The sequence below is a fragment of the Armigeres subalbatus genome, chromosome 1 (genome assembly GCF_024139115.2).
Source record: "Armigeres subalbatus isolate Guangzhou_Male chromosome 1, GZ_Asu_2, whole genome shotgun sequence".
Lineage (NCBI taxonomy): Eukaryota > Metazoa > Arthropoda > Insecta > Diptera > Culicidae > Armigeres > Armigeres subalbatus.
Window position 1 is genome coordinate 34,982,741 of NC_085139.1, and position 20,275 is coordinate 35,003,015.

Sequence of the window (20,275 nt, forward strand, 5' to 3'; positions counted from 1 at the left end):
AGCTGGAGAGTATTCTTCACCATACTCTATACACGGGGACAATTTGTCCAAGAAGCAATACGAACGCGTGCAGCATTACATGCGTTATTTTTGGGACAGATGGCAAAAGGAATACCTTCCAACTCTGCTCAAACGGAACAAATGGACTCAAAAGGTGGAACCTATAAAGGTAAATGATATCGTCTTAATAACCGACAAGGAATATCACGGAGAATGGCTAAAAGGCCGCGTATTAGAAGTACGTACAGCCGCTGATGGTCAAGTACGATCAGCTTTAATAAAAACCATTCAAGGTGAATACACAAGACCTGCAGCCAAAATAGCCGTGTTGAATGTTAGAAAACCAAACGAAGGAGAATCTAGGACTGATACGCCAGCAGAGGAAACTAATGATGCTCAAACTAATGTTCAATCCGGAGAAGACCTAAAAGAAAAGCCTTCCGGAACAAAACAAATAAAATTTAAGGAGTTACCAAAACTCCAACCAGGAAAACAACTCACCGGTAGAATCTCAGATCAACTGAGAGGGACGTTGCGAAATACATGTTTCGTAAATCACCATCGAGCAGTGGATTTAGAGGAGATATCCATAACCTCTAGAGGAGTATCTTCTAAAAAAGGATCCAGAAAAAGAATTCTGGAAAAGGATTGGCTGAAATCAACGCCAAAGGAAAAAATAGGGATGAAGGAAGAACTTTCTTTACCAGATAGTTCCAATTCAGCTATCGCTAAGGCTAATTTTGACTCGTGGGGAAAACGTCTCAAGGTTGATGTTGATAAAATCAAAGAATTGCGAGATCGTTGGCAGCAAAAGAACGCAATCGAAAGGCCAGTAAAGAAGACAAAAATACGAAAACTTGGAAACCCAGAGGAACAGAATACCACGAACCAATCTCGAGTGAATGCGAGAACAAGGATACCCTCTGGCGGAGCACTCAAGGCTTTAATGATGCTTTTCTGTATTGGAACAGTATTTTCATCGGAACCATCAGGTCTTATAGCTTACGATTGTGCGAATCCAGATATTAACATGACCAGCTACTCGCTGCTGGATGTAACTTCTTGCTTGCCAACTGAAAAGAATCTCACAACGAAGGAAGTGCCTATACAAGTCCTTCAAAGAAATGCAAAGAGTGCAGTAATGGTATATCAATGTAAGGTTATTATAAAGCGTATCATAAAACATTGCGGAATGCATTCACATACCTCGGACTATGAAAGAAGATACGCATATATAGTTAGGGAATTTACATCAGAAGAATGCCTTCGTGTACATCAATTGGGAATATATCCATTAACTCGGAATGCAGGAATTAATGAACTAAAGCGAAACCATACTACTAGAGGAGAGACTTTAGTTACTGGAAGTGTTTGGTCAAGCTCTTGCAGTGGAGGTGTGTATAAAACTCCAGAATACACCTGGATCAACGCATTAGTTTACTATGAGTATGAGGTATCACTATATAATTACGTTGCTGCAGTAGATCACGAGAATGACCAAATTATGTTGAGACATGGTTTAGTATGTCCATATTCTCACGGAAAATGTTTGATTCCGAAGATGGTTATTCAACGTGGAATGTAAACTTGAGTCAGCGCTGTGAGGAAACTGAATTCGAAGTAATATACGAAGGAAACGTTAACAAAACAACGAACACAGCTGATGGACAAGAAAGTAAGCACGCAGTTTACACCGCTATATCTGACTCACATTTATTTTCGATCCGCACAAAGGAGACATCACAAATATGTGGTTATAAGGGCTATACGACGGATCATCCTAGGATATTTATCCTAGAATCATCATCGTTTAAATCACCTTTACTCGAAAGCCCGCCAACATAAGAAATCATGATTTATTCACCTATTTCAACTCGAAAATTACATTAGTTGAAAATTATATAGGTCAAAAATTAGACGAAGTTTACAGGACGGTGATGACGGAGATGTGTAAACTCGATAAAGCTTTATTAGAAACAAAGCTAACTTTAGCCAGAATAAATCCAACGGAGTTTGTCACCAGTATAATGCGACGCTCCGGATTCTCAGCAGTAGTCGCTGGAGAAGTATTGCATGTCCTACAATGCAAACCAGTTTACGTACAACCTGTAGCGTTAGAGAGATGCTATCAGGAATTACCAGTTAAATATGGAAATGACACGATGTTCCTGACACCAGTTACTAGAACATTACAACTTAGAGGAACCGAAATCGAATGTACACCCTTGTTACCGGCAAAATTTCAATTTGGAGGGAGATGGTACACGTTTGATGGCAAAATTAGAGAAACCACATCACCTATGAAACTAGCTACGGAAATCGTAACAAAATGGCACTATACTCCACTGCCAAATCTAATGGATAGCGGAGTATATGACAAGGAAAGTGTACAAAAGATGCGCACAATGATATACGATCAAGGAGATCGTAGGAAGGATAGCGTCTAACGTAGTCCACAAGATGTTAACTGGACAAAATCCTAATCGACAAGGATTTTTATTTGAAGCACTTGTATCAGAAAAGCTTATTGACAACGTAATCAATAAATACTGGAACAAATTAATAACTTTATCAACATGGTTAGGTAATTTAACTTCAACCATAATCGGATTATACATGATCGGTAGGTTTGTTAAATTTGTAATAGATACAATTATGCATGGTCGTATACTTTACGATATTTATGGGTTTGGATGGCAATTAATTGCCTCGTTTTGGGATTCAATGACGTCTTTTCTATCACACAGAAATGCTCTAAGGAACATGAACAGGTCAAAGACGGAGGATATCAACCACGGTCCAAGCGAAGTTAAGGTACACCTCTTGGAAGCAAGCGGGCAAATGCCACCGGAACCTCGTGCACCAATCCGGATGTATAAGCCAAATACAAGACGCGATCAACACCCTGTCAATGAGGAACCAAGCGCAATCAAAACCATATCCGATAAATAAGGCTGGGAGTCAATCAGATCTCGCCACTCATCAATATAAGTTACGGCTGAGGGTCAATCCGATCTCGCCATTGGTCAACGGCTGAGGGTCAATCCAACCTCGTCTCCTATCAACAAGAAGCAAGCTGATGGTCATTCCGACTTCAGCATATATGTATCATCATACGACCGAAGATCAATTCAACTTCGGAACCTGTTCACTATATGGCTGAGGGTCATTCCGACCTTAGCAATCATCATCAAACAACAACAAACAACAGTCGAAGGTCAATCCGACTTCGGCACATGTACACCAAACGGCTGGGGGTCAAACCGACCTCGGCGTTAATCTTCGAGAAGCTACCGAAGGTCATCCCGACCTCGGCGTCTAGCATCTACGATCAAGGGTCAACCCGACCTCGTTATTCATCAAAGTGAATCTTAATTCTAATTACCATACATTAAGTAGTGATAATTTTAGTAAAAGCGAGAATTTTTTTTTAATCAAAGTGAAAAGTAATACGAACATAAAGAAGCATACATTCAAAAAAAAAGAGAAGAAAAGAAAAAATATATATTCATATATGTGTGCCATTTTTAATCTCATATGCTATTATAACTGAAATTGAACCACTTATAAAAAGATTAATAACAAAACCGATTAATAGGAAGATCCATAAAAATTATTAAAGAGAGGACATTACGGAACATTCAAACAATACAGCACGATATAAACAAACTTGTAAATGGATCTTAGGTTAGGTAAACGCTGTGTCCTAATTAGAATTATATAAAACTCTTACAGATTTTATGACTGAGGAATGTTATCGACACAGCGTTCCTTTTCGCAAATTCTATGGGTTAATTTATTACAAACGAAAAGGTCATCAAACCAAATCTCCACATCCCAAAAAGAAGGGACATATCTTACACGAGCGCAACAAGTGCGCTAGAATCGGCGAAGGAAAGAGGTTCAATTGCATCCTTCCGCGAAATAGCTCCCGGGTGACGGCAGTTAAACCACTGCGAGTGGATTACGACAGGGAGAGGACGTGGGAGAAATGCAATGCTCTTGCAATACAACAAGCACGCACAAGCTTAGGCGTGAGCGGTTGCGCCCAGCTGATAAGTGCATACAAGGCATTGGGCCTGCTTTGCTTAGGCGGCTAGCGCATAAGAAGATGGGACAGGAAAAAGGGTCATAAATTTTCGACCATAATTACTCTTGCGTCGGAGGTGATGGTACGTCTCGTTTTCGGTGGAAAGTAAACAACTGCCACCGCAAGTTATTATAAGGGACAAACTGATCTTGTGTGCTACCGTTCCATGTAACGGGGCCCGAGAAAATGCAACGTCAGTCCAAGGGACGATCACCCGGCAGGGTAATAAAATTCCCAAAAATAATCGAACAATGATAGCGCTGCCGTTCCTAATGCAGCTAGAATATGCCTTACTGCTGTTGGGTGCAACTGAGAATTTAAATGAAGTACCGCGTATGCATTTCTCAGGTTCGATTAGACTCCGTGATTTAAGAAAGTAATAAAATTGGAACGCGTGTTCTATTCTGGTAGCTATTCCAGGGGAGATAGTTTTAGGAATTGAGACGTCAGAAATGACATCTCTTTCTAGCCTTAGAGTTAAGAGGAGCCCAGTAGGGGCTCAATCTAGTATATAAGGAAAATCATTTCGTTGAATAAAACAGACTTTACCAGACTTTGTAGTGCGTTGGATCTAAACGTGTCTCATTTCTTCAAGTCTCACTTCCTTAGCCTTTGACATAATACTTTGAAAGGTGATATTGGCACCGCTCTATAGTCGGTAAACAGGCCCTTTCCAGTACTTATGTCAAACGCAGGATTGACTACACTATCCAAGTAAATCTGATAAATTACAAACACTCTCGGAAGAGGATATTGACACCGCTCCATAGACGGTACTCAGGCCCTTCCCAGTGTTTATTGTTTATTAGATAATCTCATTAAGTTTTAGACTTGTTTCTAAAACTTAAGAGGAAAGGATTTTGTCGCTTGTAATGGCGCTAGTTCTCTACGCGAATTCCATTTTTTTTTATAAAGTCCCGGTACGTAAGGTCATCCTTCGCGAATAAGTTTTAACGCGACGTTAGTCGTGTCTTTAACCATCAATTACTCTTTTGGACGCTACATCGGTGGTATCCAAATTAGAAGTACATTAGTCCTTTCGTCCGCGACAACTACCATCAGCGCTATAACCACGGCAATTCAGAAACAGTAGTCATCGAGATCCGTCAGTTGTACACTGAGGAAAATGAACGTATGATTTTCAATCAAACGCCTTATGTAAATTTGCCACAAGGAATCGGTATGAATTTCAATATGTTGCCTTATGAATGATGATTTTAATTTGAAAAAAGTGATGTGGGGCAGACTGGGTTCGAACCATGGACGTCGGGGTCGGGAGGCCGGTATGTAGACCACACGCCCATCGACGCTTGATTACTCGAGAAGGTAACTGAGTATAAGAAGCACTGTTGGTGGAATAATCAATCGAAGATTCATAAGGTGCCAATTATGAATTTCGATAGTCCAGTTCGCTGAGTGTACAACATTCCGAGACTTCGTATGGTGGTTAAGAAAATCAACCGTGACTGTGCATCCTGTAAGATTCGTCGAGCGAGACCAGCAGTACCATTGATGGCACCCCTTCCACATGCGCGCCTAGCTCACCACGAACGAGCCTTTACCTACACAGGGCTAGACTACTTTGGGCCACTGCTGGTGAAGCTGGGGAGGTCCAACGTCAAACGATGGATCGCATTGTTTACCTGCCTAACGGTGAGAGCGTTCCCAACGGAACGGATGGGAACGTGGACGCATCGTCCGCCTTATTCTACACCCAGATGGACGACATCGGCAGGCTATCGTGCAGATTCGCGATAAGAACATGGTGCGCCCGATGACACGGTTGGCGCCGCTCGACATAGTTGGGAACAGTGGAGTTCCGGAACAATCCGGACTACACCCGGGGGAGATTGTTGGCGCAATAAATAACGAGCTGGGCACCATGGCCACCAAAGCACATCTACGCTTTAATACACAGTACGTGAAGCGCCGCTTAATAAATACTTAAAATTTCTATTTTCCTTCTGGTTCATATGCAGTTTAGCGTCCGGTAAAAGCTCGGTGATTATTTGATTATCTAGCAGTTTGCTGCTTCAACTATACCAGGTTAGTGTGACTGGGCATGTGAGGTTATAGGATTTACGTAAGGAAAGTTTATAGGGAGATTATTTCCAGCAGTCCGTGTTCTGTGAAAATCCACCAATCGTTCGTGTGTCGAGTCCGAAGAAACTCTGAAAAGAACCTAAAAAGAAAGTAAGAAAATTATTAACTGTAAATATTAAAAAAAACTTATCTAATTATCTAATTATCTATTAGCGACATAGCGAGGTTTACTATAGACGCGTGGGTGAGAGCTTACGAAGCCCACCGAATTGTAAGTAAACTTACCTTTATATGTACAGTGCCCGTTCGATTATTGCAAGGCTTTTTGATTGCAAGTTCGGTTATTGCAACGTGTTGCAATTAAAAAGCAGATAACCGTCACTTTCAGATGTCAAAATATCGGTCTGTCATTTTAAGCGGGGGGCTTTCCAATGGCATAAAAGAATTTAAAAGCTAGTTGAAAAACATCATTTTTTACTTCTCTGAACATTTGCAAAAACCATCAAAAATAGATAAAAAATCAACTAATTAGGGAAACCAACAGTTTTGTATCTCCGGTAATGTTGTAAGCAATAATTGGATCAATGCAATAACTTCAAGGTAAACTTTTAACACTTTACTTCAATTATTAGCTTATTATTAGATTAGACTTTACTTCAATTATTAGATATGTACATATACCTTTTCCGATACAAACATGACCCCTAAATTAAAGAAATATAGAGACATCTGTTATTTTTTACTAAACAGCGCATTGCACTTTTTATTGAAACCATTCGATATTACACACAAAAAACAAACATGGTTTTACAGAATGTTTTGCACTTTCCATTTGAAAAGAGCTTTGTTTTCTTAAAAATGAAAATTTATTTGGTCGAAATCAAAGTGATTTTTTTCGTTTGAAAGTTTTTTTTTCATGTTCCCATTGTAAAACTAAAAGTTCTTCCATTCAACCTTAAAATAGTGGAACTGTCAAATCACTCAACGATAAACTAAGCAAAAAGAAAACAAAAAGAAAGACAAATGAAGATAAAATTGTTTCCGTTACGCATCGGCACTATAGCATGGTAAAAATATAGGTGGTAAAAAATAAATTACTTATTTAAAACATTACTTGAATGCTTGGCCTTATCTGTATAATTAGTTTGTTTACACATGAATATTAAAATTAACGCACGTACAACTTTTACAAATAATTTTTAAACAGTAATTATAATTATAGTTAAACATATTATAAAAAACTTTTTTGTCCATTCATCTGATAAATATTCTCATAGTGCCTCTCAACCTCTCTATCATCTTCGAGCTGTCAACACCTCTCCCCTCACCAGTTCAAACGATCACAACTCACAGCGGACGATAGCAAAACTGTTGCTTTTAAAGCTTATGCGGGAAAGTGTTATTCGGATGTTCTTCAAATTTAATGCCTTGAATTCGTGCAGTCCAAATCACTATACAAATATCGGAGGTAAGTTATATTATTTTGACTAAAATAAAAAGTGTTGATATTGTAGCTCACAAGTTTTCCTAATCAAAACAGCGCCCTGCTCCGGTGCTTCGATGGCGCGAGCATTATGTTAATAACCTAATAATGATGGCTAAAGATATTAATGCAAGACTTTCTTTTCAATTACAGGACAGGAAATGTATGGCGCAATGCTCCCAGACGACTTCGATTTGCAACCAGACCCCAACCAGGGACCGGATCTCGTTCTGAGGCAATCACAGTGGCCACCGTGTTGAAATGCTGCAACCTACACCATCTATAAAAACTGCTTGAAATCATGAAATAAAAATAAAAGTATCATTGCGTTTGATTATTTAAATTCATAATGGAAAGATGATTGAAGAGTACGAAGGGAAATGGGACAGTTTTTTTAATAACGATTGAATAATTTCGTTTCTGAATGAAAATATTTCGCCCTATTTTTTACAGTGTGAACATTTTTATTTGACAGTTGTACAATTTAGTTTTGAATGTTCAAACTTTTAATTTCAGAGCGGCATGCGACTTTTGAATCATGTTGATTACAAAAGTTGGCGTACTTTTATTTTAAACATATCGAACTCTCTACGAAAAAGAACCAACGCAACTTTTTGAATTTACCAATGGTTTTTTTAATTTTAATAATGGTTTTTCTTTCTGTGTATTTATCACAACAACAACATTTTCTTGGTGAACAAATCACAGATTTTGTTTCTTCCATTCGTTTTCAATGAGTCTTGTGCGCATTGCCTTCAGTTGACATACTTCGTTCGAATCATTTTTCATGTAATCAACCAAATAATCAATTGAATCGTTAGCTTTTTGAAACTTTTGATTCTTTTGTAGGTGAATTTTTAACGTCCCCATCCATGGTCTCATCTTCAGGATCATCAAGCCATTCCTCGTCTTCATACAGGGTGTTATTAAACTTGCTTATTGTAGACTCCACAATTTCAGTATCTTCCAAAAACTCAATAGTATACCTCAATAGGATTTCCATCAGAATCTCGTACCTTATCCGTCAGCCAACACTGGAGTTGATCGTCGTCAGTTCCAGTTTCCGCCAATTTATCAATTGATGTTATCAGACTTTTGATGTCCTCCAAGTAATTTTCATCGTACAGGTCGAGAGAATCGTCTTGCCATTGTGCATCTAGAAATTCGTCGATAAGTTTTTTCCACGAGTGTTCGATGTCAGAAGGTGTTGTTTCACTCCATGCTTCTGCCAGCCAGTCGATGCTTTTCCGCAATGATACCTTTTTCAATCTATGCTCAAATGGCAAATCCTCATTTTCCAGAATCAAGTACATCATAAGTTTTCTCTTGTACCTTACTTTAATTGCATTTATTTTGGACTGGTCCATGGGTTGGCATTCCGATGTAACATTGGGTGGCAAATAGATCACCTGTATTAGTCCGTCATCGCTTCGTAAATCTTCGCATCCATCTAAGTGAGGTGAACAATTGTCCAATACCAATAACGCCTTAAGTTCAAGGTTATGTTCTGCGAAAAATTTACGAACTTTTGGGACGAATTCTTCGTGAAAGAAAGATCGAAATAGTTTACGTGTCTGCCAGGCTTTCTTTGAGTGGTAGTAGGACACTGGCAGCTACTTCATGAAATATTGGGATAACTCTCTTGGGTTAGCTCATAGATATAATTAGTTGGTTAGCTGCTGTGCCAATAAACATCAGCTTCAATTTCATTGTGCCATCAATGTTGCAACAAGACATGAAAGTAAATCTGGTTTTATTTAATTTTCTACCAAAGGCGCGGCATTCATCCCACAACGCTACCGTGCGGGATGTTATCATCTTAACAAATATGGCAGATTCACCTGCATTATATACCTGAGATTTAGAGAGGCCCATTTCCAAGATTTTGTTCAGAAGAACTGACTTAAATGAATGATATGCAGCTACATCAGCAGACGCCTATTCGCCTGCAGCCTTCACCACTCGCAAGCCATATCGCTTTCTGAAGCGACGAAGCCATCCATCGGAGGCCAAAAATTTACGATTAGTGTAAGTTCCATATTTTTGGAAGGCCTGAAAGAACAACTCTGCTTTCGCTTTCAATATGTCTGGAGGCACAAGCGTATCCCGTTTACGTTCTTGAAGAACCCAGACATACAAAGCTTCCTCTAGCAAAGGAAAACATTGTTCTTTTAATGTTTTGCGGTCTTCCACTCCATGCTCTCGATTCCTTTCTACAGTTCCCTCTATAGAGGTTTTGTTCTTTACGTACCTGGAAGCTGATGAAGTTGCCACACCGAATTTCTTCGCAATCATTTCGAACGATTGTTCTCCTTTTTCCGCTTCTTCGATTATCTGCAGCTTCGTCACCAGCGTTTTTCTATTATTTTTCCGTTTGACACCAGCACCAGATGTTCCGGAACCCCAGGCGGAACTTGCGCTGGCAATTGGTGCTTACTTTCGGGTCGGACGTGGAAGTGGAAGTTGCAATAAACGACGAACTAGCGACTGATCCGAAAGTTGAAGCAAATATGAGTTCTGTTGAAGGATGCTGTTTCAGATGACGAGCAAAACGCTGATTCGGATGATGTTTTAGACTCGGCATCTAATATCCAGTCTGGACGCACAACCGGGGTTGAGCTGCAAGACGAATCATTTATTTCAGATGCTGGGACCGAAGCTGCGCCGGACACATGATTCGAAGCTGTTCCGGATGCCGTTGTTCCAAATGATGCAGTGTCGGATGCTTTGTTATTTGCATCCATTTTCGATTGAGCTGAAAGAGAACCACGTCTTATTGTTGCTGATCGTTTACCAATTTTTTCTATCTAAGCCTAAGAAATCGTAAATCATTAAGGAATTATGCAATCTATTATTTACATAACTGCAATCCGTCGATTCGTTGAAACCACTTTGATGGGCACTGATAAAAAATAAACATTGATATGCCCCTTCGCTCTTTTGACATTCGATTTGGTATCTGTCAGTTTTTGCAATTATCGAATGTCATTCGTTAAATGCAATGTAAATATTTTGCAATAACCGAACGGGCACTGTATACACAGAAAGAAAAATCATTTATCAAATTAAAAAAAACGTTGGTTAAAATAAAAAGTTGCGTTGGTTCTTTTTCGTAGAGAGTTTGGTATGCTCAAAATAAAAGTACAAAAACTTTTGTTATACCCAGGCTTCAAAAGTGGCATGCAGCTTTAAAAATAAAAGTACAAACTTTTTAAAATAATATTGTGGAACTGTCAAATCAAAATAGACACACTATAGGAAAAAAAAATAATATTTTGAATTTTAAATGTAGTTTTAATTAACTCCGTCACCTGCCCAAGTCACCCCCTGCCCACGAAGTTTTTCATCCACCCCAAAGTTTGTATCAATAGTTTTTATTTCATGGAAAATATGTTTATTTCAATTTCATTTTCAACTTGTGTTTACGTTTGCACATTGATAATTTGGCCACATATAGTCTGCTCCTTCGTCGATAAACCATCTGGGTCAACGATTTAGCCGGCATTTTGGATCTGTAAAAAATAAACAACGATAATAACGAAGCGGTATATTCAATGTTATTAATCAAACGAACCTGTTTCTCGGCTTCCACAGTGCGTCGTCATGTGAATGTCCATTGCTCCTATCCGGTTACTAAAGGCCTCTTTGGGTGAACCGCCTTGTCCTCAACGGTTCTTTGTCAGCCAGTGGTCCTGTGAAAATAAAAAAAAATTGGTTTTGATTTATCACGAAGCTGAAAAATAAGCCAAATATCAATTGAACTAACCTGCTGATGTAAATAAATAGTATCCGTGTTAAGCTGTTCGGGATGCGACGTTTTTTAACGGTGTTCAAACGATTGCCACTCGCGACGGATGAATAATAAAACTGAGAAGACCGGGTGCGGGAAACTTTTGACTGCGGATGAATACACTGTAAGAAATGATTCTGGCATACTGGAATTGCATTTCACTTTTAAGAAGCGTGATGCTAATTTCTAATTCTTTCTTATTGGTTTAGAGTTGAAAGATAATTCAATAAAGATTAGATCCCATTTTGTAGTATTTTGAAGTGTTTTTCACCATGTTATTCGAAATGTTTTAAAACTGAAAATCTATTAATTTAAATACAAATGTATTTATTTTTTCTTGGGGTGTCTTGATCTAATGCCTTTTGTTGATTTTTTTATGATGCGATTTGACAGTTCTACAGTTTTAACAGTGAAAGTGTGAACTTTTAAATAAATTAACCGAACTGATGAAACATACTTTTAGAATGATAAACTAACTTTTGCGGTATACAATTTCACTTTTAAATTCAACAAAATATCGCACTTTTCAATTGTAAAGTACAACATATTTAAAGAAACAATGTTCTTTCTTTCTGTGTACGAACTACCGTGGACCCCCGATAATTTGAACGGTACCTCATTCAAATTAACGGGGTTCATTTTTAATTTGAACTTCTGGTTACTCTATTTGCATCAGAAAAACTGGTTTCTGTCCGCTCTCTTTGCTGGTTTGTTTTGATTCTGCGTTCCGTTTCACGATGTTTCATTTATCTTCTCTCGATTCCACGTGCTAAATGACGTTTGAACCATTTTTAATTTGAACGATGTTCAAACCAACGGGGTTCAAATTAAAAAGTGTTCAGATTAAAAGCGGTCATATTACCGGGGGTCCACGGTATTAACTAAAATCTCCGAAATTACATTTGAAGCACCAATAAATAAAAATTGCTATCAGAACGGATACGTGTTTCGGAAATCGCCCACTGCCTCGACAGTGGGAATAAAACTTTGGGGCTTATGCGCAATATACTTTTTTAGTTTAACCGTACAAAATTAAGCCGCGTGCATGTATTTTTGCATATGCGATGTTTTCGGGATTTGGGCACGGAAAATTAAAATCCCGACCCCATTTAAGGTAGCCTCACACCTCGGGAATTTGCAGGGGGTAATATGCGGTGCATCGCGCCTCCTCTGCATCTAGTATGAAGCAAATGTAAATAAACAATCCCACAATTATTTCGTTTGTCAGCAGTAGTGTAGGTTAACTAATATCCTACAAGATTCCAGTTCGAAAAATGTTACACTTGCCAAGCGGGGTGGCCCAGGGTGGCCCGTCTTTCCCAAGCGGCGAGGCCCGGATAATACATCTTGGGTAGGCTTGATTTGTTCGTGGATGACAGGCTTACTCCCCCCCTGGGAATTCGGTCCCCGGAATTTTTCCCCATATGCATTTTTACATATGCGATGTTTTCGGGATTTGGGCACGGAAAATCAAAATCCCGGCCCCATTTAAAATGCACGGGGGTAAAAATCCGGCGGAAAATTTTCCCGAGGTGTAAGGCAGCCTTTAAAATGCATGGGGACCAAAATCCGGCGGAAAATTTTCCCGAGGTGTAAGGTAGCCTTTAGGGCCGATGCCCACGTAGCGGTTTTTCAACGCTGCGTACACGTTGCGTTGAAAAAACGCAGGTGTGCATCGGTGCGGCGACGCTGCGTTATCGTTTTTTCCCGATGCACACATGCATCCTTTTAACGCCGTGTGCACGCAGCGTTGAATAGACGCTACGTGGGCATCAGGCCTTAATTGGGCGTTGATATTTCGTCGAGTTTTTTGTTCGGCACTAAAATATTTACTCGCCCTTTTCTCGAGTTCGATGTTTTTGATTTTTCGGCATATTTTGGAAGTACCAGTTTTCAGATCAGTCACAGGGGTAGAAATGTGACAGTTTTTTTTTGTCCCAAAACGAAAACTTTCATTCAGCAGCAACGTGCGCCTTTCGAGTGTTTTTTACTTTGCAGTTCGGGTAGTTATTAACTTTTTCTCTCCGGAATTTAAAATCCCTTGCTGCACCAAACATTTTCAAAAATGCCTTACGCTCGCAAAAAAATGCACAGTGGCGATACGCATCTGCGTCGCCGTTGGCGACTTCGTAGCCGCAAGAAGGACCTCGACGAAGTCGATCAAGATCTCCAGAACAACTCGGACCAACTCCTAAACCAGGACGTCGATTTGGAAAAGCCAGGATTTGCCCAGTTTTACTGCATCCACTGTGCCACATACTACATCAATGAGCGGGCGCTGCAGGATCACTTCCGGACAAAAGTACACAAGCGGCGTCTAAAAGCTTTGGAGGTGGAACCGTACACGGTGGAGGATTCCTTGCGTGCTGGCGGCCAAGGAAGTTTCGTTCAACCGCAGAAGCGCAAAATGGAGACGCAACCATCGAAGCAAGATTACGCCGAGGGCAAGCGAGTGAAAGTGGATGTCGTTATGGAAGAGGAGAAACCGGTCAAGCAGAATCTGTCCAAAAAACGAAAGTACAATGGACAATTTAAGCAGCTTCTGGAAAATCTGAAGGCACCGGCTACTTAGCGTTGGAAAATATTACTCCGGGTTATGGTTCAGGTATGTTAGTTTTAATAATCATTTTTCTGTATAATACAAAAAGTTGCAAACCTAGTGGGAAAGCTTCGTAGTTGCAAAATGAGGGACAATTCCTATTGCTTCTTGGTAGGACTAAAAGAAAGCACAGTATTCTGATGACTAACAACGATGACGTGCACTGCTGTAGGGCTGCCACTCGTTAAAGCTTGTCCATGAAATGAGGCTGTCCGTTGGCACTTCTCCGCTGGGTCAGGATGTCGCAGCCGGTTTCGGTAACCAGCAGGGTTTGTTCGAACTGTGCCGAAAATAGACCGTCTGCGGTAACGGCGGTCCAGTCATCTGGCCATGATACATCGCGCCACGATCCTTCCGAAATCATCGGTTCGATGGTGAAGCAATGGCCGGGTTTCATAACCCCTACTGCGTTGTTTTCTGTTTGGGACAGGGATTACAAATATTAAAACAAAATACATTTAATGAATTTTGTTTTAGTTTCAATCTAAAACTCAATCATTACTCACTAGCATAATGAGGAACATTGGGGGCAGTGTGGAACAGTCTATGGATGCCATGTCCGCAGTAGCTCTTCACCACGCTAAATCCATGAGCGTGGACGTGCTTTTGAATAACATTTCCAATCTCGCGGTAACGTTCGCCGGGTCTAGAATTAGATAATTGCCAGTTTGAATTGAACACTCGCTGGTCAGTTTCCGTTCCATCACATACTTCACAATGGCAATCGCCTTCATCAGCGCCTCGTGGGTGACCTGAACCAACTTTTTGTGTTGCTCCTTGACGTTGCCCACGAAGAATGTTTCGTTCAAATCGCCATGGAACTCCCGATGGTACACAGTCACATCCACGTTGCAAATGTCCCCATCTTCCAGCGGACGCATATCCGGGATACCGTGGCAGATGACTTCGTTAACCGACGTGCAGCACGACTTCGGGAAGTTGTAGTAATTCAGTGGACTCGGATAGCACTCCCGCTCGATGCAAGCCTCGTGAACAATCCGATCGATCTCGTCGGTAGTCACACCCACGTCGCAGACGCGTGCTGCCTCGTCCAACACTTCACGGCCCAACCGACAAGCCACACGCATGCCCTCCTTTTCTTCGTCATCCAAAATCTTGATCGTGGTGTTTCCTCTCAACGATTCCTCCGACTTTGAACGGCCCTCTTTATGGTCGGCATAATCCGGACGGGGAATCTTCTCCGGGACCGGACGTTTCTCCGATTGTGGAAAGGGACGCAATTTACCGGTAAACGTATAATAAGGCCACGGGTTGTACGCATTCTTGTCCTCCTTGCCCTCTGCAAAATGCATTGAAGAGAGAAGAGATTGGTTTTTAGCCTCTTTTTCTCGAATGTTCAGCCAACGAAAAAAATATATTTTAAAGGTTGTGACGAAAATAGGTCCATGCTTGGATTATCGGCGGCGACCCTATCATATTAAATTACCTTGCTGTTAATTATCCAATGACCTACTTTAGGAAATTAGTTATAAAGTGCCGATAAACTTCTAGACTGATTGAATATGAATGCATATTATTCTCATAAAAAACACTAAGAAAAGATGGGACTGATATGCAATCATAGTCAGTATACGGCTATTCAAAAACATTGATTTTGCATCAATCCTTGTATGTACATGCCCTGGATCAAAATAATGCAACTCACTCGCCAACAGATGAATCACTTTGTGTGCCTTCCAGGAACTTTTGAAGCAATCCTGACCACAAAAGAACGAGCCCTGGATGCCCATCTTTAGGCAAACCGGGCACTGCAGTGTGGCCGTGTTTTTACAGCCTTCCGTCTCGCACTGGTGCTGCATTGTTCCGGAGGTTGTCACTCGTTGATTCCGGATTGAGAAAAGTCTGGCGTTGAAAAAATGTTAACACTACTGCGCAGTCTTTTTATAGAAAGCACTCGCGTTTGGCACAGCTATTATGAAATATCGCCGGTCTACAGCGAAAGTGAATTTTCTACAAATTTGGAAGTGTCCGAGGTAACGTGCGGGAGCGCTGGGAGCAGAAGCAGCGGCATCAAAACGTGCCAAACGAGCTATGCGGGATGTTCTGACTGTTTTGTTTTTTTTTTCTCACAGGCGACTTTGTTTGACAGTTCTTGCGACAGTTGCTTGTCATCATTGAAATCATTTGCAACTTGCATGCAAGAAATCAAAATCACCGAAAAAACATCGAAATTTATTGCGGCACTCAGATAATAATGTAAATGACTATTTTTCATGCAAAATCACGAAAATCACGGTTCAGCTGGGTTCATGCATTGGTCGAATAAGGCTGAACCATCCCACCGATTCGTTTAACTTTTAGTTAAACACACTTAGGGCCTGTTCAAATATTACGTAACGCGGAAAATGTTGTTTTTAAGATCCCCCCACCCCCTCATAACAATCCGTAACAATTTTCAGAACTACCCCCACCCCTATGCGTAACACGTAACAAAAGCGATTTTTTTTAATATATCTTAATTTTAGTAGAATTTGAAGGACGGTGCAATAAATTATTATCTTTTGTATATTTCATGCTTTTTCAAAGATAATGAATATTTTTTGAATTTTTTTAAAATATTGCGCATAAGCCCCAAAATTTGATTCCCACCTTTGGGTTTCCGTGCCGAGCACTCAGCGCCAGACTCGGCGACAAGGAGATAGTCGTTAAGTTGGTACTCCTGATTTTTTGACAACTGATGTCGATTGGTTGTGTGAGTGCACCGGTGTCAAAAATAGAGCTTTTAGCTGAAAATTTAATTGTCAAATGTACATTTTAACAGTAATATAGATGTATGAGTGAATAAAATGTGTAAATGCTCTATCGCGGAAGCAGTCGCTGAAGACAAGTGTCAATGATTTCAGTGACGAAACGAAAAGTTTCAATGCAAAAAGCAATATTTTTCCCTTTGGAATTAACTTGTTACGCGAAACAATATTTCGAAGGACCCCCACTCCCTATATTTGGCGTAACAAAGCGTAACAAAAATCAAACAACCCCCCACCCCCTATTGCGTTACGTAATATTTGAACAGACCCTTAGAATAAATCACCGACTTCGGTAATTCGATTACCGAATTCTCATCAGCTGAACGGTCGGTAATGTCTTCGGTAAAAATGAAAATCGCCGAAAGATTTGTAAACTGCGAAAGACGACATGGTTGCCAAATTTACTGACGGTTCGGTAACATTTACCGAAAAACTGAATCAGATCTGTAAATTGCATTGAGCGATAATTTTCCAAATTTTACTGACAAAAATATTGACTTTGTGGATGGTTTTGTTTTATTAATAATGAGGAAATCATTTTATTGATCTATTTTCATACAAACATAAATTTGGTAATTCAAGCTCTATCTGGTAAAAGGGTGAATGTCGTAAGAGAGGATTCTCTTCGTCGACTTCCCCTCATTTAAATAAAAGTGACAAGCAGTGGATTTCTTCGCGGTTTATCACCTCAGAATGCAAATTTTCATTGTTTTCTTTCATTCTGAGGGGAAAAACCGCAACGAAATCATCTGCTTGTCACTTTAATTTAAAAGAGGGGAAGTCGGCGAAGAGAATTCTCTCTTGCGACATTCGCCCTTATTCCAGATAGAGCTTGAATTTTTGATATATGGGAAAAAGTTGTTCCAGTTGTTTGCTCCACATTGGTAACGGCTCCGTTAGTGAGAAAGAAAAAATGTGTATATCTATACAATCCAGAACTTTGTAATATGGAGAAGCATTGATACAAGCTCCCGAATGCGGCTTCAAAGTTCCTACGACGAGAATAACTGCAGACGCGCAGATGTGCGCAAATTTATCGTCCACGAGTCACTTGTATCAGGTCCATCGGAGCGCATCTCAGCGCTAGCCGGAAATATCCTGCAGGATGTAAAACCATGCAATTCAGAGTACCAATGTAAAACACAATGAAATCAATATCTTACCAGCATAAAGTTTATCACACCTACCAATGGATTATGCTATGCCACAAACTTTTGATTTCTTTAGGTTGTCGCAAAATGTTTTACGCTTTAATTTTTTTCTGCACGACCGAGCGCGAACAACGATATTATGAATACAAATAAACAAAATGTCGATTCTGACATTTTATGCTTAGATGAGGCGACCAACTCCGAAAATTACCGAAACTCCGAAACTCCTGTTAAATATATCACCGACTTGGTGCTTAAGCAAATTCGCAGAATTATCGGTAATTTTGTTAACCGAACTCGTTAAATCTAAAACAATTCACAGTAATTCGGTAATTTTGATTACAGATACGAAAAATTGAATCTGAAATTACCGAAAAAAATGTGAACTTCCAAATTACCGTCTGAAACTGTGAAAAAAATCACCGAACTCAGGGCATCTCTTTAAGTGTGAAATTTGACAGTTCGATGGTTATTTCGCCGTGGTTAAAAATAACCCTGCTCCGGAGCATGGTTAGATTTGACAGTTCAATAGTTAAACTTTGTTCGCGAGAAAATTGGCGCCAAATCCATTTCGTTCCGAATAACTATCAATCTGTCAAAACTCAAATGGGTCGGCTTCGGAGTAAAATTTTAACCACGACGGGAAAAAAACCATCGAAGTGTCAAATTTTAACTAAAAGTTAAACGAATCGGTTGAATGGTTCACAGCCTAAATTGAATGTTCGTGCCGCGTCGGCGTAGCAGCATTACTTAGAATTCGGAAGTCGGGACTTCCGAACCGAACTTTCTTCCAAAGTTTTATCTGTCAAACTAGTTGATGCGTTGTTTAGCGCATCTTTAGGCGAATCCAGCGCACTACTTCCGAAAGGCCAGTATCGACTTAAAAAGTAGAGAGGTTACGGAATTTTGTTCAATATTACCAAGAGGAATTTTGACAACTGATCTGCATGGAGCAAATTGTCACTTTTACTTACGGAATAATCGAACAGAATATTTTTCCGAAAGTAAAGTGACAGCTCCCATTACTTTGCGTGGGAACCTTACAAATGCCAATTTAGTTTTCTGTAATTTTGTAATTTGTTTATTTTTATTGGACACGGAAACCTGTTAGTGTGACACTTTGTATCAGGTCTGTTCTTTTCATGTGGATACTGCTGTAAGAATTTTGTTTCGATTCTTTACTTTTCCGATTCAGTGAACGGAATTTAACATGTGATTGAGATAGAAAAAGAAATTTCTTTTGAACACGATACCAACCTGAAGTTGGGAAAGTTGCCTGTATCTGGAGAAACATCCAACTTCGGTATAAAAAGCGGTATAAATTTATTCCGGATAGACAATAAATTCAATATTCCGTGTATAGTAGAAAATCGAAAATTTGTTTTCAATAAAATGAAATATCTGCAGTTATCAAACGTCGTAACTCATTTCTGATTAGTGCGCATGATAGTACATCCATGCGTGCATGATGCGCACTACTAATGAAATATTTCAAATTGTCGCGACTCCCGTCGCAGCGCGAGTGCCCTATCGCGCGGTCCGGTTTGGTGGCGGCCCGACAATAGAAACCCAATGCATAATTTTTAGTTATTTCCAAACTAAACCTGTACAATTGGCAGTGTCGCAAAATAACTAGATTTTAGGCATATTGTGAGTAAATTTTAGTAACTTTTTAATTTCTAATCATTGTTTCAAGCTCGGTTTCAAGGAAAAATCTGCTTTTTTATGAGTCGAACTTCCGTTTTTATTTCGTTTGTTTCTGAATCACTGATGTGTTTTTTTTATTGAAACCATTATTGTAGTATAAAATAGAACGTAAAACATAAATCGAACCTGTCCAACATTCTTATGAGGATGCCGGCCTAATTGATTTCCGTATTTTTTCGCATAAATTATTAACAGAAGCAGCGCGGCTAAATTTACGTACATCGTAAACAAGTATATCAAAGAAATTGAGATCTTTCTTTGTTTTGGATGGAACTGGATAATTGAAGATCTTATACGACTTAAGTACGACTTCCAAAGCCGGGAGAAAACTATGCCCGATATGCAAAGCTGTACCGTTGATTATCGCATAGTATACACCCTCTGCGAAAGAGAAAGTGTCATAGAAGACGAAAGGCGCTGTGTCAACCAAATTAGTTAAGAAGTAGTCCAAATTTTGACCTCCTGACGCCATCGGACGAAAACTGATAAGAAGTCCTCAGAAGTCCGGTGGTAGATCTTCTGGGTCTGATTTACGTGCGCCTTGTTGTGTAAGCTCGGAGGAAATTTTAGCTAAAGCTCGAATTCTATCTGAAAACATACAAAAGAAAAATAAATTTCAGGACATAATCTGCGGTTTACCTTAC

General features: G+C 39.8%; 3 protein-coding genes and 2 long non-coding RNA genes across 5 annotated transcripts; 2 read left to right on the forward strand and 3 right to left on the reverse strand.

The window, feature by feature from the left end:
* Positions 1 to 6,922: 6,922 nt before the first annotated feature.
* LOC134208278 (uncharacterized) lies at positions 6,923 to 7,945 on the forward strand. Its single transcript, XR_009978588.1, has 2 exons — positions 6,923 to 7,601; positions 7,770 to 7,945. It is a non-coding gene; the product is annotated as an uncharacterized LOC134208278 (long non-coding RNA).
* A 645-nt stretch (positions 7,946 to 8,590) lies between these two features.
* On the reverse strand, positions 8,591 to 10,360 carry LOC134206092 (jerky protein homolog-like). Its single transcript, XM_062681788.1, is given in 4 exon segments — positions 8,591 to 9,267; positions 9,302 to 9,406; positions 9,575 to 10,035; positions 10,098 to 10,360. Coding segments are annotated over 4 exon segments (1,506 nt in total).
* Positions 10,361 to 10,971: 611 nt separating this feature from the next.
* Positions 10,972 to 11,531, reverse strand: LOC134208279 (uncharacterized). The gene is made up of 3 exons (XR_009978590.1): positions 11,383 to 11,531; positions 11,191 to 11,308; positions 10,972 to 11,128 (listed from the first exon to the last, which is right to left on the reverse strand). It is a non-coding gene; the product is annotated as an uncharacterized LOC134208279 (long non-coding RNA).
* A 1,798-nt stretch (positions 11,532 to 13,329) lies between these two features.
* On the forward strand, positions 13,330 to 14,094 carry LOC134224030 (zinc finger protein 593 homolog). Its single transcript, XM_062703273.1, has one exon. It carries the CDS (start codon positions 13,472 to 13,474, stop codon positions 13,976 to 13,978), a length of 507 nt encoding a protein of 168 aa, XP_062559257.1. The 5' UTR covers positions 13,330 to 13,471; the 3' UTR covers positions 13,979 to 14,094.
* On the reverse strand, positions 14,000 to 16,090 carry LOC134224020 (methionine aminopeptidase 1). Its single transcript, XM_062703264.1, has 4 exons — positions 15,672 to 16,090; positions 14,717 to 15,305; positions 14,512 to 14,651; positions 14,000 to 14,422 (listed from the first exon to the last, which is right to left on the reverse strand). The coding sequence occupies exons 1-4, from the start codon at positions 15,823 to 15,825 to the stop codon at positions 14,190 to 14,192; spliced, it is 1,116 nt and encodes a 371-aa protein (XP_062559248.1). The 5' UTR covers positions 15,826 to 16,090; the 3' UTR covers positions 14,000 to 14,189.
* Between the last annotated feature and the right edge of the window lie 4,185 nt (positions 16,091 to 20,275).

Bases quoted from the DNA above. Each gene is read 5' to 3' on its own strand.
- LOC134224030 (XM_062703273.1), top strand. From the start codon at position 13,472: ATGCCTTACGCTCGCAAAAAAATGCACAGTGGCGATACGCATCTGCGT.
- LOC134224020 (XM_062703264.1), bottom strand. From the start codon at position 15,825: ATGCAGCACCAGTGCGAGACGGAAGGCTGTAAAAACACGGCCACACTG. The intron at 15,306-15,671 runs GTGAGTTGCATT...TGCATTTTGCAG, and splicing joins AGTGATTCATCTGTTGGCGA to AGGGCAAGGAGGACAAGAAT. The intron at 14,423-14,511 runs GTGAGTAATGAT...TGTCCCAAACAG, and splicing joins CAATGTTCCTCATTATGCTA to AAAACAACGCAGTAGGGGTT.